Below are 17,363 nucleotides of genomic sequence, written 5' to 3'. Positions count from 1 at the left end.
GCCCACCGTTTAGTCATTACCACCATGATACCCTCGCAGGATGACCTAAAGTCCTTGCCTATCTTCGCGCCATTGTTCGCCGCGGTTGCGGCACCAATGAGTACTTTAATGGATATTCCGTCACTGACGTAAGAAGCTTTGCGGATCTGCCCTAATTTAGCACTAAAACCTTCTGCGTTCTTAGTGAACCTTGGTTCTTCCAGCACGAGGCATACGGCGATAGTACAAAGTTACCTGATCCACGAGCTAATATTGTATTAAGTGCTGTTGGGCTTGCATTTAACGTCCTCGCTAATGCACTCCTCATCCTTCGATTCTCCGTGCGCGAGGGTCGTTGGAGATATACCACGCGGGTGAGCTTAATATGTTGGGTAGTGAAGGTATGTAGTGGCTACCTCCTTTCTCAGAATGTTTTACTTTTAAACAATGCTAATATTATATACAACCATAGTTTGGAATTGCCTTGGGGAACGTCCTCGCCTATGGAATCCTGTCCCGAAACACGCCCGACGTAGGTTACGGAGAGGGGTTCTGGTGCGCGTATGTATTGTTATATTAAATTTCTCTGCTGCGTGTATTAATTTTGTTCTGCAGAGTAATGTCGTTGCTGATTGTGACGGGCATTGTTGTACTGCTTCTCTCACATTATTATTTACACATACGTGGAAAGAGGGAGCAGCGAGTACCACTAGAGACCCAAATGAGCTTACGCATCGCCGGGAGGCACTTTATGCTCCAAAATACGCTTTTCGTAACAACCATTGGTTTGCTTGCGTTGGTTATGTCGAGAGTAGTAAGCACTCAGTCTTGCGTGAAATTAATATGGTATGAACAAATGGTTGTAGGAACATTGGACCTACCTTCAAGGGATTTACTTCTCGGTCGTTACGTTCCTGACAGTAGGCTTCGGCGACTTCTATCCAACGAAGACATCAACGCAGATCGTGCTATTCCCATTCGCCCTTGTTGGTATCGTGCAGCTCGCGTGTCTCGTTGACCTTCTTGTTCGCTTCTTCCACGGACGTCTTGCTGCTCGCCATGCGGAAAGACGACGTGAGTTCGAGAAGCGGCGACAGGAAGAAGAGAATAAACTTGAGAAGGAACCAAGTCTTGAACGGGAGATGGAATTTTTGAATAAGTTATATAATGAAGCGGATAGATGGAGGACTGTACAAGACCTTGCAGCTAACATTACTGGGTTTCTCGCTTTCTGGCTCGTAGGCGCCATAATCTTTTCGCAAATTGAGGTGGGCAGTAAACTGTTTATTTTTACACTGTTTGTATTGACGGTTTCTGATGCAAATCAGGGTTGGACATACGGGCAAGGATTATATTTCTGTTACGTCTTTTTCTTAACAATTGGCTATGGTGATTTTACGCCGACACTTCCTGCGAGCAGAGGTTCGTTCAATTTACGAAATCAACTAAGCGGACTACTAACAATATGTTTTAGTCGTATTTGTGGTATACTCCGTCGTCGCAGTGCCAGTCATGGCTTCCTTTGCAGTGCAAACCATACAGAACGTATTTCAGAAATTCTCCGTCGACCTTCTCCAACGGAACGAGGCGAAGGCGGGCGTCAGGACTGGCGGCACTGAAGACCGTGCACTAGGAGCGACCGAGAAAACTGCGAATGTCGTCGATGAAGAGAAAGGGTTGCCAAAGGACGTGGGCGATAGGATTCAGAAGAACGATAATGCATGGAGGCATAAGAAGACGCATGCAGATTACATCGTAGCTGGACATGATCGGATTGATTCTTGGTTTTCAAAGCATGAATCCGAGAAGAGGGATGAGGATCTTGATAAGGCTGCTGAAGAGGATGCTGGAGAACGTGAAGTGGAACGTAAGCACGATGAGGACCGCATATTGACAGAATACGTCTTGGAATTGGCCATCGAGCTCGAGAAGCACGCACGTAGGCTATTAATGGGACATTTGGACGAAGGGAGCGATGCACGTATGCTACTCAAGGCAGATCGCATTGTTCAACTCCGTAACATCAGGACTTTGGCGGACCAAATGCACTCAGACTGGGATGCTTCTGGAGGAGCAGACGAAGCTGGTGGTGATGGGTCGTCAAAATCTGCACTCAAGGAAGGCAAGGGGAAGGGAAGATTAAATACAATGATGCAGAAGTACTATGAAGAAGAGTCGGATCTTCTCCCGTTTTCCATTGATCTGGATGACCGAGAGACGCTAGAGGAGATCGCACGCTATCGTGAGACATTCGCTGGTTTGCTCGCTGCAGGAAGCCGACTCTTGCGGTTAAAGGATGAAGAACAGTTTTTGTTTGAGAGACGGTTTTGGAGAGGGAATGAAACTGGATAGCATACTATGTCAAACTCTCACGTATTATTGAGGATTTTGTACCAATCATTTCATATGAGTGTGCTCCATGGTGGTTGCGTGACACTGCTGACAGTGGTGAGTTATATATTGCATTTGCATGGAATAGAGAAACTATCTACAAAAAGTCATGAAGACGGAAAAAACAGAATAAAGCGTATTTCCAATAGCCCACCGCGAGGGTCGAACTCGCAGCCTTCAGATTCCACCTTTTAGGACTCTCCAAGTAAGAGTCTGACGCTCTATCCGATTGAGCTAGGCGGGCAACGAAGCATATTAACCTCTGTATTTACTCAATCCGAAAGCAGAAATAAATGGTGTATTACTTAAATTACATTAATGTACAGTGCAGTATTTACAGTGATATTCCATGCTGCCCTTCCATGGGACATTGCGTGCAGGTGCATTGTGGCTCTTGTTCCTGGGCGGTAAGATCGACCTCTCAAGTGGAGGCACTTCTCTTGTTGCTACATGACTTATCTAAATTTCTGTCAACAGTTGAATCATGAGGTTTCTTCCGTCCGATAGTATGTTGATGATATTGGATTACTTCGTAATTATTGAATACATGGAACCGTCGCATGGAATAATAGATACTTTCGGGAACCCAACACCCTGGCTTTCTCATTTCAAGCTCGACTTACGCCGGATACGTTCTTTGTTCAAGGGCCAAAAGGAACCAACGGAGGGAAGTAAAGAAACACATTTCACATGTCGCTCATGCGATACTAGCTTGGATTTGAGACCAGGAATCATAAATTGCGCATGTCTCTGCATACAATTGAGGTAGTAAAGTATGAAGTGAGGTGGACGACTATGAAGAAGCAGAAAAGCTACGAGATGCGTTAAAAGCTCGAAACAATCACCGGTTCTAATGGAAGAGAATAAATCGCACTGCGAACGAATAATACAGAAAGAATAATCGTACCTTAACGAAACCGATGGCAGACGACTTCTCGCGGAAGCATTGGCGGCAGAGATCGAGACCGTATTTACGGATAAGACCGGCTTGATGAGCGCAAAGGCGGCTACAATGTGCGAAGAAATTAGTATCTCTCCGGCAAGCACGTATCCCCCTCCCTGGTGAAAACATAGGGAAACTAGAAGTAACTTACCATTGACGGCTACCCTTGCCAAACTTGCGTGGACGAGAGAACCAGACAGCGTCGTGTGTCATTTTGTGATTTTTCTTGTTCCTTTAAAATAAAAGTTACAGAGTCAGAGGAGAGCATTGACTGGATGAAAGACTTTACTTACTGAGCTACGTTGCAAGAGCGGCGGCAGCAGCGACGAAGTCGATATTCGATTCGGAGTCTTACTTGCGAGTGTGGCGAGTTCGCTAAGGCTATGTCATGTGACTGGTGCTGTACAGTTACGAATCGCCGCGACGACTTTACTAACATGTATGCATAAATATTAATCCTTCCTTAGATATTACATGCACGAAGAGTCAAGCGCTACAATGAATCCTCTACCCGACAAGATTCGTGACATATATGTAATACAAAAATGCTTTTCATGGATCTTATTCCACTACCTGCTCAAACAAATATAGGAAGACCAACAAACATAAATAAGTGAGCGGACAATGTCAAACCCGCTGTCAAAGTTGATACAATATCACCCATGATTATGCTGGGTACCATATATCAACAGACTTGGATTGCTCTGAGAAAAACACCAAAGCGCCACTGTAGTGTTCCATCGACACTCCGACGCTACTAGGTCGTGCAACGCCTTTGTAGTAATCCAAAATTTCAGGCGGCAGGTCCGCGAGAAATAGCTCACCATCTTTATCTACCCCAACCTTCATCACTATCTTCTCTTCTTCTACTGGCCCATAACATTGAGCAGTAAGCTGTGACTGCGGTATCGAGTAGACTAGTAGGCCAGATCTGGTTTGCGATGGCCCAGTTACAATGTACAAAGCGTTTGGGACTGCTTTAGTGGTGTGAGAAATTGATCTCAAACGCGCGGTGCTGTAGGCATCGGGTTCATATGAAAATTCGTATGCAAGAAGCTTCGACAAATCCGCTGGCAGCTCCCTTTGCATCGTAACGAGGGATATTAAGACACGCTTTCGGCGACCAGTCCAAGGGAGATCCGTCACATTTGGACGCAAGACAATGCCGATGGGTACTTGAAATTTGAGTGAACAAGTGTCCAGTTGGTCAATGTGGATTTCCGCAGGATTCTTTGCGGCGTTCCGAACGGAGTCGATTTGCTCAAGTTGAAATGCAGTCAAAGTACATATTTGACCTGTGGATGTTAAAACCATCTCGCAAAAGAACATCGTGTTTTGCAGCAATGAGCACTGAAAGCCGGCTCCAGGGCTACTCTGTTCAACGAACACTGTTATATCATATTGCGTATACTAAAAGACGGTACGCACACATTGTATTTCTGTTGACCAGCGTTGCCTCCAATTTATTACCGTGAAAGTGGTTCCATGCTGGGTCACCGCATAATCTGCCCATACGAGGGGAGCAAGAGCAAAGAATGGTGCAGTCTTATGAACGTAAACACGCTCCGACTCGAAAGTTCCTGGTCTATGAACCGACGGGATTAATCGGTGTACCTCCAACCAACTGCAGTGTTACATTCAGCTTTTATATTGGATTTAAATTACTTGAGCCTCACTGTACCCACGTTTGCGTATTTTCACGCTCGTAATTGCCCGTTAATACCGTGATTGTACGGTCTTGGTAGACTTCGAAGGCATAATTCAAATTTATGAAGTCAAGACGAGATTTCAGGGCCATGATATTGTTAGGCCGGTAAGTCCAGACACAGGAGCTGTTGCATTCCAGGTCATATATTTGAATGACGTCTTCAGACCACATCAAAAAAAGGTAGCGTCCTCCAGGTGCGAGTGTAGCACTTGAAGTGCCTAGTCTCGATCTAAGACTTCCGAACGTGCCTTGTGGGTTGTTAGGGACAACGCTTGCCTTGAGATAGTAGCGTGCCGCTCCCGACAGTGTCTGATGATAAACGCGGACAGCGTTGACGACTAGAGTTCTCAGTTCAGAACTGGACAATTCGGAGACGTCTACATGAGGCGGGAGGTCGGGAGCGCAAGCTAGGTCGAGACGCTGGAACAGGCTGATCCATAAATGACGTGCCGTAGCTAGTTCTTGTAGCTTCTTGCACGTCTATAACAGTTATCTTAACGCCGTGCATATCCGTTGGGAAGAAAACTAGGTATTGTTCACATACCTGCTCCAGCGACAAAACATCCCTCACATCTAATGAACAAACGATTGCAAGCAGAATGTCTGGAGGAATATCAAGTAGTCCTTTCGGGCCCATGTAGAAATCTATTCATTAGCTTGGTATTCAGGCACGAAACTGCGGGCTAGATGTCCGGCCAAGTGTGTTGCCTTTAGGGAACGTTGATGACCTGCGGTAACTAGGTGAACCAGAAAAGGATATGTCGATCAGTGGCGATGCCTGCCTTGCCCATTTTGGCGGTAACAATAACATGCATTCGAAGCCGAGTGCATGAGGCACAAAATTTAATATCTGTTCGCTGGTCGTACCCTTCCACCGCATCAAGTTAGCTTTGCTCTTGTCTTTTGTTATTCCATGTCTCGTATCAACGAGCATGCAGACTATTCTCCAGGTTCTACAGTCGAACAAATGTTGGGCTCGCAACTTGGCGCACTCTTCTTGGTTTGAATCAGGTCTGTGAAACGCGCAAGGCATGACCTGGAAGTACAACACTACGAGGTGCATTTTAGTCCCGTGATTGCCTTTTGTTGATGTCCTTGATCCGGTCTAGTCGATCTTGTTGGCGATCTCATGTCTTATTGTCTTTTGTCTTATCATGTTTAGAGTAGCACCGAAGTGCTCCATTTCACCGCCCAGCGAACCTCCATGATTCCATATTATCTTCCGTATATTCATTTCAGCTGACTCCCGCACAACATGTAAAGGAGCGCTGTCTGGTTCTACCTGGACCGCCCCTTCGTTTGCTACCCTCTACCTTCCCGTGTTTCTTCCGGGCTCACCACGACATCTTTGAACATGGAAAGTAAAGAGGAAGTTCCTCCTTACAATGTGCCTGCCCTACGACAAAGACACGGACGCTCACATGCAGACGTTCCCGAGGATGTTGCTGTTGCACTACTACATTTGAACGACCCCAACTGGGACTTCTCCGGGTCGGATACAGCATCTTTCGAGACGAGTAGTTTCATCTTTGACGAGGAACCTCAGAGCCCACCGCCGAAGTTCTCAGGCAGTTTCGACATACCTCGAAGATCAAAAGAAGGACTATCTGACTATGATACTGAGTCTCAAGTTAGTTCGGGATTACATTTTCAGTCGGCTGAGGCGGTTGAGTATGAGGAGTAAGTCTGATCCCATTCAAATACAGGCGTACGTTAAACTTTGATCAACTATAGTGAGTCCCCGTACGCAGAAGTCCGAGCAGCAGTCTCGAATACGGACGATCCAAATATGCCCGTCAATACGTTTCGCATGTGGTTTCTTGGTATACTGATCACGTTGATCATTTCTGCCGTCAACCAGTTCTTCTCCATGCGATGTTTGTGTTCATTCCAATATTTGTTACTATAAACTAACTGATGAAACGCCATAGACCCGTCTGTTTATGTGTCTGGCATCGTCGCGCAGCTTATAGCACTTCCCTGTGGAAAATTTCTGGAGCGGGCCCTCCCTACAACCCGATTTACTACGTTCGGATACACTTGGACACTAAATCCAGGCCCCTTCAATATCAAGGAACATACGCTTATCACCGTCATGGCCAACGTTGTAGCAAGTGGCGCGTATGCGACCGATGTCGTTGCGACACAGCGAATTCATTTTCACCAGAATTGGGGACCGGGATACCAGCTTGTGCTTTGCTTCTCGTCTCAGATTCTCGGGTTCGCATTCGCAGGAATCGTCCGCCAGTTCTTGGTCTGGCCATCAGCGATGATCTATCCAGGCGTTTTAGTAAATTGCGCTCTTTTCAACACTCTGCACGGTAGCTACGGAAAGCGAGAAGGAAGGCATATGAGTCGCCAACGATTCTTTTTGTATGCGATGATAGGTAGCTTCATCTGGTATTGGTTCCCCGGATACATCTTTACTGCGCTCTCGGTCTTCAACTGGGTGTGCTGGATTGCTCCAAACAATGTGGTCATCAACCAATTGTTTGGATACCAGTCAGGATTGGGAATGGGCTTCCTGACCTTCGATTGGAGTATGATCTCGTACATTGGAAGTCCGCTTGTCATTCCAGTTCGTTTTGTTTGCTTTTCCGTATTTTACGAGTTCGACTGACTGTTCCGCTATGCAGTGGTGGGCTCAGGTCAACACTATCGTGGCGTTTGTTATTGTAGCGTGGATAATAGCACCTATCATCTACTGTACGCTGTTTCTCTTCTGTCAGCGATCAAAATATATTTACCATGACATTCAGATAAGAACGCGTTCTATGCCAAGTACCTTCCAATGTCTGCGGCGACGACATTCGACAATACTGGCATGCAATATGATGCCAGCGCTGTGATTCAGGATGGGACCTTCAATCTGGATCTGTACAAGGCCTATTCGCCGTTATTCATGCCAGTCACGTTCATCTTATCTTACGGGGTGACATTCGCATCGTTCACATCCGTCGTTGTCCACACTTATCGTCAGTGCTTGCAAGCTTTTGTTCAAGGGATTTTTAACTAACGTCCTCTTCAATTTCGCGCAGTGTGGTATCGGCGCGATATTGCAACTCAAGTTCGTAAATCGTTGAAAGACAATCGTGATGTTCACAGTCGCCTTATGGCAATTTATCCGGAAGTCCCGCATACGTGGTATGCCCTCCTTGGACTTGTCGCATTTGGCTTGGCAATCGCTGCAGTTCGTGTATGGGATACGAAACTCCCTGTCTGGGGTCTCATCGTAGCACTTCTTCTCGCCATAACCTTTATCGTACCCGCTGGAATCATTCGTGCAATAACGAACCAGACGGTGGCATTGCAGGTGCTGGCTGAGCTCATTGTTGGCTATGTCCTTCCTGGTCGTCCGATCGCAATGATGATCTTCAAGACCTTCTCGTTTATGACTATGCACCAGGCGCTTAATTTTGTCTCGGATTTGAAGCTCGGGCACTATATGAAGGTACCTCCACGTCTCATGTTCTTGGCACAAGTCATAGCAACAACAGAATGTGTGGTTGTCGTCGTATTTGTCCAGCAGTGGATGTTTGCAAATATCCCTGACATGTGCACGGAAAACCAAAAACACATGTTCACTTGTCCGAGTACTTCGACTTTCGCTTCTGCAGCGATCATCTGGGGCGGAATTGGACCGGCTCGCTTGTTTAGTCCGGGAGGCCTCTATTATCCTCTCGTTTACTTCTTCCTCATCGGCGCTCTCCTCCCGATACCATTCTACTACTTCGCAAAGCGTTACCCGCTCTCATTCTGGCGTTATGTGAACATACCCGTCATGTTGTCCTCTCTTGGGGTGATGCCACCAGCGACTGGAATTAACTTTTCGTCCTGGTTCATGTTCGGGGCATTCTTTCAGTATTTCATGCGTCGTTGTCATTTCCGAGTAAGTCTTGCTCACTTTTTCATGACCCTAGTTTGCAAATGTGCTCAACTGGTTTATTCTTTTTAGTGGTGGTTGCGCTTCAACTACATTCTATCCGCGGCTCTCGACTCTGGTGTAGCCATAGCGCTTATTATTATTTTCTTCGCTCTACAATTTCCGAAAGGTGGTATCGAACTGAATTGGTGGGGAAACACCGTATGGACCAACACCGATGACTACAACGGCACGCCGTACATCACGCTGCAAGAGGGACAGACGTTTGGGCCAACGACCTGGTCATGAGCATTACGAGTTGAACGATTATTTTATGACGATACACCTTTTGCAAAGTTATATCATTGGCACGTTTCAGATGCACCTTCATTCACGATCGCAAGTTCCTTCCTTCACAACTATTTTGCTAGCCTGACATGGTTGGCCTGTATTTATCGTCTTCGAATTTCCTAGGGTAGATATTTACTAGGCTTGTGCGAGCCGACGATTTTGCTTAAAAATACTATTCAATGTACTATGTAGATTAGAGATCATGGCAACTGAGAGTCAATTTATAAATGCCGCGTATTCAATGTACCAAACGCTGCAGAAGCATATGACGTACAAAACAGGACGCGTCGCGCTCACGGGATGGGAACACAATAATCTCACGTGCACGCGAGGTGATTATTGGCACGTCTCTGCGTGTCCAAACAACATAACACCTTGTCTTCTACCACATCCTCTCATCATCGGCTCGTATGGGCACCCCAGGTTCAGACGTCTCCCGTAAGTAGTTCAATGTCCGCGCTAAAGACTCTTTTAGTGACTTACTCTTTGGTTGTACGGTCCAGTGCGAGTTCTATACACCGTCAACACCTCACCACAGTACATACTCGCGAAAGCGCCTCATGGGATCGCTTTCGTACCCACTCATAGTACATCGTCTCCCATCTCTCCACCTAAACATGGCCGTGCTTCAATCAAAACTTGTGCATTGGCGATATGTCGGTCGAGGTAATTTATATTTGTATCACCATTAGCCACTCGGATTTGACACGGTGTTTTCTCACATAGCCCTGAACTCAGACCAGACGCAACGAAGGACTTCTCAGTCTACGTCCTTGATCCACTGGAAGACGTTGCTTCGAATAGTCGGCTTCGTCAAGCCGGAGGAGTAGCAGTAGGAATGGGCCTACTTTCTGGAATTCTATCTCCCTACATGCCAGACACTACTATGGTAAATGGTACATTCGTTGCTTGCGGCCAAACAGAGGATGCTCTTGAAGTCGTTATGTCTCTGAGACAGGTATGAGCTGTGCTTGATTATTCTGTACGAAAGCTAATCTCTGTCCAGGTGACCCCATCTGTCATTCATGGTCACGGAGTGAATGAGCAGTCTCAAATTGCCTCGAGCGGACCAAAGGGCAAATCTGCGCTAAAACGCTCGCTGAGTGAACAACCTTATTTAACATCGAATCCACTGTCTCTCCCTTCCTTGGACGAGCGCATCTTCGCCTCCTATACCCAGCCCAACCAGTGCGAGCAGCAAGCCACCAGACCTAAAGAACTGCGAAAGCCCAATCCAGCCCATGCGACACGTGCGCATCAACTTCCGACTCCGTATATTGGTCCACCAAAACGGAAGTATGTGAGGGAATCGGAGCGAAGTAAGGAGCAAATGACAGAGAGCTCATTAGGAAAAGGCGATTTGTCTGAGTTGTCGGACATGCAAAATAGTGTGACTTGCGAAGGAGCGAATAACGGCGGTACTGCAGAGCCCACTAGCTCCCAAACATCGACCTGTCCGGATGTCGGACGTCCAGCACCCTTTGTTCAACCATGCACCTCAAATGGGACTCCGGATATGTCTGAGGCCGCCGTAATGTTGGCGGCTTTATCAGCTGTGTCTTCTGGAGCCCCCGGTTCAGCAGGAAATTCCACTATTCAGGGAAACGGACAGCCTAATCCCGAACTGGTGTCTTTCCTTCGCATCTACCTTGCACTTTTGGAATCCCAACAACAGCAGGCAGAAAGTAATGCCGAACCGGAATGCACATCCAGCACGAGCCAACAACCTATGTTGCCATCGCGATCTCCTATGGCTGTTGAAGCTACCAGTTCACATTCGATGATGCCTCCGAGTGCGCAAAATAAGTCTGTTGACAAGGAAAATCAAAAGCCGAACCCCGCTCAAGAGGCTTTGAAGAATGAGAAGACCAAATGTCCCATTAATACGTCGCCATTGGGTGGGGCTCGGTTCAATGCAAGGACGTCAGAAGCTCAGCTATCAACTGCGGAGAACCTCGAACAGCCAACCCCGCTCATCACTAATACGGCAATGGCCACGGCACAGCAGGAGGGCGAGCGCCCTCGGAAAAGGAAATTAAGCAATGCTTTGTCTGAGGATCAGAGTTCGCAAACCAGGCGAAGGTCGCCGAGCACTTCAAAGAGTTCGCCAGCAGTTGACAATCTCAACGGTATTCGCGTTAACACGGGTTGGGGAGGGCTACGTGTAATGTCGGACGGAAGTATGTGGGGTGAGCATCCTCCTCGATCGGCTTTATCCGCTGCTCCCTCCGCTTCATCTTCTGGACCCAAAGAGCAACCGTTCGTCTTCCGCTCATCAGCGAAAGTCGTCCCAACTGCTCCTATCCGAAAAGGGCCATACATTGTCCCTGACTGGGCGAAGGGGGTGCCGCCACCATCTCCTCCACATAGACCAGAATCGTCGGTCGAGGATAGGAAAAAGGCAAAGAAACAGAGCAAAGCAAAAGGGTTGGGGCGACTTGGAGGTAGGTCCTCTGTTAAACGGGTGCCTAGCACAACTAAGGCGCCCGACGCTCCTACGACGCCTCCACGGAACACACAGGAAGGGCATTCAGCTTCAGCGAACCTATGTACTTCCCCAAAACGGACCCCGGAAAAACGTCCTATATTCGCATATTCATCTCCTGTTGGTAAATCCGCAGTTTCGACGTTATTTCAAGCCATCCAGACCTCCCCATGTCGACCAACCTCTACCCGTAAAACAATATACTCGACTCCGGCCAGGCAAACCAACTTGTTTCCAAGCGGTTCCGCTCATCAATCCTCTCTGTTTACTCCTTCGCCTCTTACTGCGAGGGACCCAGCATCCGTTTCAAGACACGGTGACTTATTCACAGGAGAAGAACCTCCTCCTTCTCCGACACCAACGAAGAGACGTCCTGCAAATTCAGAGGTCCTAACGAGTCGTCAGGATCTATTAACACCTGGAAGCTCAGAACCTGTCTCTATTTCCCAAGGGGAAGGTACTGATCCTCCGAGTTCGCTTCCCGTCGCGAGCAGTGATGACATTTTGGACGACAACTCTCTTCAAGCGCCTTCGATGTCCTCCGATTCGACTATTGCGAATCCGAATAAAATACACGATTGGTCCTTTCTGGATCTACCACCGTCATCTCCTCCACTACCGTCCAGCCCCTCTCTCCTGCCTATGGAAGGTAGTGACTTGCCCTGCTTTGACATTCCTTCTGATTTATCGGAAGTCGAATCGCCTTCGGTGATCGCTTTCGACATTGATAACTCGGAACACCCTTCGCACGAACATCAGGTCGAGATGCGGAATTCTGATACCATTGCAAGTGATCTTGTCTTCAGTCCGAGCCTCGTCAGCTCAAATGAGGGCATGTCGGAAGCGTTCGGAGTTCATGATGATGCTCTTTTTTACATGACTGGAGAAGAGGGACCTGTTACTGCCGCGGTTGAAGCGCTCGACAATGGCTTAGGACAAGAAGACTTTTCTGAAGCTTGGGATTTTTTGCAGTCTATGTTCGATCAGTATCAGGTCACGCAGGATGCAAGAACCAATAACGGAGAACCCGACACAGCAGCGACTCAGAGCTGGATCTCAGAAGATCCTGCTTTCGCTTCAGGCATTGACTTCAACTCAAGCTTTGCCTTCGCTCAAGGGAGCGATAGTCAAGCACTTACTTCTGGCCCTTCCGCAATTACACAAGCTGTGAGCGCTGTGGCTGCAAATTTCGAAGATATATTGAAAGGCTGCGTAGTTTAAACGGACTTTATCATGTTTTTTATAATCAAGCATTTTCTTATTGGTCACACATACCTGCAATCGTGTTTGTTGTTGTTCTCGCATTGGATGTCCAGCTTTTGATATGAATTGTTATTTGCTTTACTCGATGTATTGTAGTCTCCCCGCATAGCGACATGAAACATGAAACATGAAATTCAGTTTCGAACAAATAAACTCTTATGAACCTCATTCTCCTCCACTCGGTTCCATCGTTGAACTAAATCTACGACTTTCTTTTCCAAAAAGCGCATTGCCGTCGAATCCTTTCTCCATACATTTTCCACGAAGACGGACAAAGGCCCATTAGGTCCATTGTCGGGTTTGTTGAGTTCCGTCTTTTCGAACGTAGCTGAAGGTGCTCGCTTGCCGATTAGATTGTAAGGTCGAATGCGGTTTGCAAGGACGACATCGGTGAAGATTCGGTCGCCAACTATGACCAGGGCATTATCTGGTACTGGAGTTGGGAGTGAGGCGAAGTAAGCACGGATGGCACTGATACAGGCATATCCCGGCTTCAGCGTGTTGTGGCGTAAGACGGGAACGCCCAAATGAAAGGAAACAGACTCCGCCTAGTAATCTCATGAGTGACTCCAAACAATTGAAACGAAGGTCTTCCTCATCAAATATCTTACCTCAATCCCTCCAGGGTCTAGGTAGGTTCCGGCGGAATTACTGACGATGAGTATGTTCTCTGCTCCGAACACGTTTTTGCATTCCTCCCAAGCGACCTAGAAACCCGTATATGTTTGAACAATACGAACAATTGGGTGTCTTGGCACTGACATTGAGTTCTGGTACGAGCTTATCTTCGTACGGTAAAGTCTGATAACGGTGGAGGCTCAGAGTGACCCTATCTCCAAAAGAAAGGTGTACTTACCAGACAATTGTCCTTGTCAATTACTGCTCCACGATATCCGGCTCGGTGAAGGGCGCAAAAGTCGAGACATCGTAGGTCTTAACTTCAGACTTGAGCTCAGCTCTGAATGACACAACACAAGAATTCTTTGGGAAGTCATTATACCTTTTATTACTACTGAAGGGAGTACGAGGTATGGACGAAATAACAACTGAAATGGAGCAAGTAGACCGGGAACGTTGAGAGGCATGTCCCGAATTCTGCAGTAACAGACAAAGAATGACACATGCCTTTTTCTCCCTGATCGGCGTATTACCAAAATCAGACATAAGTATCACTGATTCGTACTTTCTCTTTAAGAATGTATTTTACTCATCGTAGATACAGTTGTCAGTAAGTATTACTACCATATCTTTAACATTCAAACGCCGACAAGAGGTTGTCTGAAATTACAAGTAAGAGATTTCATCATTTCACTTGCGTGTGCAATGTATAAGAAACCACGTTTCGACTGGCCAATGTTTTCGGGCTCCTGCTGGGATTCTTTAGAGTCGGGAGAGTCACATCGTTCACTGTGCTCACTTTGCTCACCTGTAGATGCAGGCGAGTTGTCGTCTGTAGACGCAGGATGTGAAAATACGATCCTAGGCCGAGAGCGTTTCGGAGAAATACTCCATTGAGCGCGTTTGGCGAGATCAGGGGGTACTTGGAACTCCCTGACCCGGATATCAGGATAGTCAACGTCCAAACTCTCTTTAGAGTCGCACGCGAGGCGAACAGCAATCCTGAAGTTTTCATCATCCTCCGCCAGAGAAACCGAGTAATCCATGTCACTCTTCACAAACATTCTCATCGCGAGTAAGAGGATATGGTGTATTTCATCCCGTGAACGGAGATGTTCGAACATGTCAACGGTCGATTTATCGCCAGTATAGAGAGCCAACCTTCCGGGTCTGCCGTCCAGGCTATTCCATGTCTTCCTTGCCTCGTGTATGGCGCATACTACGGCAAAACTATGGATAGCTGAGATGAAGAAATCTTGTGCCGGAATCGGAAACGCAAATTTATAATAAAAGGCTCGTCTTGTTGATGGAAACCACATTCCAAAGCCTTCGGTGGAAGCATGGAGAAAGACTGACTGCAAGGAGTTACCTACATCCCAGAAACACATCCTTGTTAGGTGGATACCCTTCGATCTTCGAAATAACTTCGCGAGCCAGTGTAGGTCCGAAGCAACACGTTTTGTGATGGTCACTTGCGCATCGCCATCGGACTGGTCAGCTTTTGCCATTTCTCTGTGTAACGCCGTTAACGCAGGGCGAAGTAAAGGATTGACTTCCAACGCCCAGTTGACGAGACCAGCGAGCTTTCGGCAGTCATGCAAAGAAGTCGTCACCATCAACCCATTAGAGAATTCAAATAAAGTTTTAACGATGCGTTCGAGACGCTCATCAGATACGGTGACGCGCATCCGCCTAAGGTTCACTTGATACCCGATGATAGTCAGAACCGGGTTAAACTCCTGTTTCCCTCGGGCATGAGGGATACCAAGACAGTCCCAAATCTTGAGTAGACGGGCTTGTTTCTCAGGAAGTCGCTTGCGGTACTTTTGGTAGTACACCATCCGACTCTCGTTATCGAGCTCCCAGGAGAAGTTGTCGTCGACATAGGAAAAGATGTCTGTCAAATGCCAAACGTTTTCGGCAATCCATAAAACGAGCGAATAAAACGCGCAGAAGAGACGCTGTGACGCTGCGTTGCCAAAGGAATTGCACCTGTCGATGTAGTACCTCCCGTTTATTTTTACCGCTTGCATCGCTTGCCAGTATGGTGACATGGGGAGGATGCGGAACGCATGTGATACATCAGATTTGAAAAGCGTGATTTTCGTCAAGTCTAATTGACGGTTGCGTAGAGCGGACACTAAGGCATCAATTCGGTCAACTTGAGCACCTCGTTCAACCACAGGAATGAGCGAGTTGAGTGAATGCTCTCCCGCGCTGTGGTCGTATATCAGCCGGAACTTCTTCCCATTCTGAGTCTGTGCGACATGTACCGGCATACATGCCATTCCTGGCAGAAGCTTCCTCCCAAACGAACGGGAGAACCTGTGAGAATTAACCTCTTCCTCAACGTGTTTCTTTAAGAAAGTCTGTTTCGGGCCACGGTAAGCTCTCTGCCGTTTTGACTCGTCCGGCAAGACACGCGGAATGTCGGCACAAGGCCAGAAACCTTCGCAAAGCCCATGTATAACAGATGAGACGAAAGCCCGATTTGGATGGTTGACAAGCAAGGCTTCAAAAATATCGACGTTTATAGGAGTTACAATCTTGAAGAGATCTGGACGGTTATTGACAAGTCGTACAAGATCAGGTGGAAGGTCACTTTCGGGTGGAGGTCGAGGAAGCGGCTCTGCATCAAGGGAGGCCTGTGCACAAGGTGAGTATGAGACGCCTTCAACCCACGTTGGCTCTCTTCTGCTATGACCAGGAGAGTTCTGCTTAGTCTCACTGGCACAGTAAGATGCAGAATGGCCTGCACGAAGGCAGGTACTGCACACGTGAGGATGTGGACAAGTAGACTCCGTTAGGCATCTGCTCTCGTTGAATTTCTCGCATGGAGGCGGTAACGTGGACGGGTCGCGGTCGTCACAAGAATATAGGACACTGATCCCGGCCCAGTCAATATTGACCTCTGGATCCTTTGCATACTCTTCAATCAAGGTCGGAGAAGGCGAATCTGCACGTTCGTCGTCAAGCATAGATGACTCCTTTCTAACTTAGAACCATTATGATGATGGCCAATAGAGTTACTTACATTTATGTGTAGGACAGACACAAAAGACGGAAGAGAATTGAGCCTTTGCTGTGATCAGTCGTTGGATTGCGGATAGCCAGGTGTTCGACTCGTAAAGCATGAGCTAAGAGTTTTATACAGCGGCTAAGTCGTTCAGGAGTTGTAGATATCCCGCAGCATAAGCAGATAGAAGCGCGGAAAGTCATTTCGCTATGGCCAGCGCTAGATGCTACGAGCCGAGTATAACGTACCAGCGTCCAGCTCGACCCCTATCTTGAGGAAGCCTTCTCACCCTAGATGTATCGAAAAGGTCAGCGAAAACAAGTTTAGGGTTATATGGCTCGTGGTATAGGGGAGCAATGAGTGCTCTGTGAGAGATACGAAGTTCTGAGCTTTGAAGCTGAGTCGTTACTGCCTTTTTCATAAGTATTGTCACACTTGATGATTCATCATTTTTTGTCACAAAAGTAAACAAAACAAAAAAATAACTATTTCTCACTCAATTCTGTACAGAATTCAGTGATTATTTGACATAAATTCATGTTTTTTAAATATTCTTCAAATAGACACTTTAATTATTAAATTTGAGCAAGATTTGACTGAGTTATAGTGAAAATACACTGTTTTTCATGTTTTCTTAATATTTGAATTTTCATTCCTTCAAAACTTAACATATAAGCTTGGAAAACAGTTTATTATAGTCACATACATTGGTACTTAATAAATATACCTAATTTACTGTGAATTATC

General features: G+C 46.9%; 7 protein-coding genes and 1 non-coding gene across 8 annotated transcripts; 3 read left to right on the top strand and 5 right to left on the bottom strand.

The window, feature by feature from the left end:
- Positions 1 to 24: 24 nt before the first annotated feature.
- Positions 25 to 2,331, top strand: FOMMEDRAFT_167561 (voltage-gated potassium channel; the record flags this gene model as incomplete). Its single annotated transcript, XM_007265896.1, has 7 exons — positions 25 to 128; positions 185 to 380; positions 452 to 540; positions 595 to 793; positions 846 to 1,247; positions 1,308 to 1,401; positions 1,454 to 2,331. 7 exons carry the CDS (start codon positions 25 to 27, stop codon positions 2,329 to 2,331), a joined length of 1,962 nt encoding a protein of 653 aa, XP_007265958.1.
- Positions 2,332 to 2,517: 186 nt separating this feature from the next.
- On the bottom strand, positions 2,518 to 2,614 carry FOMMEDRAFT_t27. Its single transcript has one exon. It is a non-coding gene; the product is annotated as a tRNA-Lys (tRNA).
- A 318-nt stretch (positions 2,615 to 2,932) lies between these two features.
- Positions 2,933 to 3,630, bottom strand: FOMMEDRAFT_167560 (ribosomal protein S14). Its single transcript, XM_007265895.1, has 4 exons — positions 3,607 to 3,630; positions 3,465 to 3,545; positions 3,278 to 3,377; positions 2,933 to 3,220 (listed from the first exon to the last, which is right to left on the bottom strand). Exons 2-4 carry the CDS (start codon positions 3,524 to 3,526, stop codon positions 3,212 to 3,214), a joined length of 171 nt encoding a protein of 56 aa, XP_007265957.1. The 5' UTR covers positions 3,527 to 3,545; positions 3,607 to 3,630; the 3' UTR covers positions 2,933 to 3,211.
- Positions 3,631 to 3,822: 192 nt separating this feature from the next.
- Positions 3,823 to 5,658, bottom strand: FOMMEDRAFT_167559 (uncharacterized protein; the record flags this gene model as incomplete). The annotated part of the gene is made up of 4 exons (XM_007265894.1): positions 3,823 to 4,687; positions 4,742 to 4,937; positions 4,999 to 5,501; positions 5,566 to 5,658. 4 exons carry the CDS (start codon positions 5,656 to 5,658, stop codon positions 3,980 to 3,982), a joined length of 1,500 nt encoding a protein of 499 aa, XP_007265956.1. The 3' UTR covers positions 3,823 to 3,979.
- A 335-nt stretch (positions 5,659 to 5,993) lies between these two features.
- Positions 5,994 to 9,466, top strand: FOMMEDRAFT_140337 (glutathione transporter). Its single transcript, XM_007265893.1, has 7 exons — positions 5,994 to 6,701; positions 6,756 to 6,898; positions 6,953 to 7,599; positions 7,658 to 7,727; positions 7,781 to 7,996; positions 8,060 to 8,910; positions 8,977 to 9,466. The coding sequence occupies exons 1-7, from the start codon at positions 6,376 to 6,378 to the stop codon at positions 9,190 to 9,192; spliced, it is 2,469 nt and encodes an 822-aa protein (XP_007265955.1). The 5' UTR covers positions 5,994 to 6,375; the 3' UTR covers positions 9,193 to 9,466.
- Positions 9,467 to 9,644: 178 nt separating this feature from the next.
- FOMMEDRAFT_167557 (uncharacterized protein) lies at positions 9,645 to 13,063 on the top strand (the record flags this gene model as incomplete). Its single annotated transcript, XM_007265892.1, has 4 exons — positions 9,645 to 9,672; positions 9,738 to 9,900; positions 9,961 to 10,192; positions 10,241 to 13,063. 4 exons carry the CDS (start codon positions 9,645 to 9,647, stop codon positions 12,938 to 12,940), a joined length of 3,123 nt encoding a protein of 1,040 aa, XP_007265954.1. The 3' UTR covers positions 12,941 to 13,063.
- A 53-nt stretch (positions 13,064 to 13,116) lies between these two features.
- On the bottom strand, positions 13,117 to 14,067 carry FOMMEDRAFT_140336 (uncharacterized protein; the record flags this gene model as incomplete). The annotated part of the gene is made up of 5 exons (XM_007265891.1): positions 13,117 to 13,530; positions 13,594 to 13,689; positions 13,745 to 13,783; positions 13,839 to 13,915; positions 13,983 to 14,067. The coding sequence occupies 5 exons, from the start codon at positions 14,065 to 14,067 to the stop codon at positions 13,117 to 13,119; spliced, it is 711 nt and encodes a 236-aa protein (XP_007265953.1).
- A 906-nt stretch (positions 14,068 to 14,973) lies between these two features.
- FOMMEDRAFT_62001 (uncharacterized protein) lies at positions 14,974 to 15,495 on the bottom strand (the record flags this gene model as incomplete). The annotated part of the gene is made up of 1 exon (XM_007265890.1): positions 14,974 to 15,495. A coding segment is annotated over one exon (522 nt), but the record flags the coding sequence as incomplete, so codon positions are not given.
- Positions 15,496 to 17,363: the final 1,868 nt, after the last annotated feature.

The sequence above is a fragment of the Fomitiporia mediterranea genome (genome assembly GCF_000271605.1).
Source record: "Fomitiporia mediterranea MF3/22 unplaced genomic scaffold FOMMEscaffold_5, whole genome shotgun sequence".
In the NCBI taxonomy this organism is placed as follows: domain Eukaryota; kingdom Fungi; phylum Basidiomycota; class Agaricomycetes; order Hymenochaetales; family Hymenochaetaceae; genus Fomitiporia; species Fomitiporia mediterranea.
This window is presented reverse-complemented; position numbering and strand designations above follow the sequence as displayed.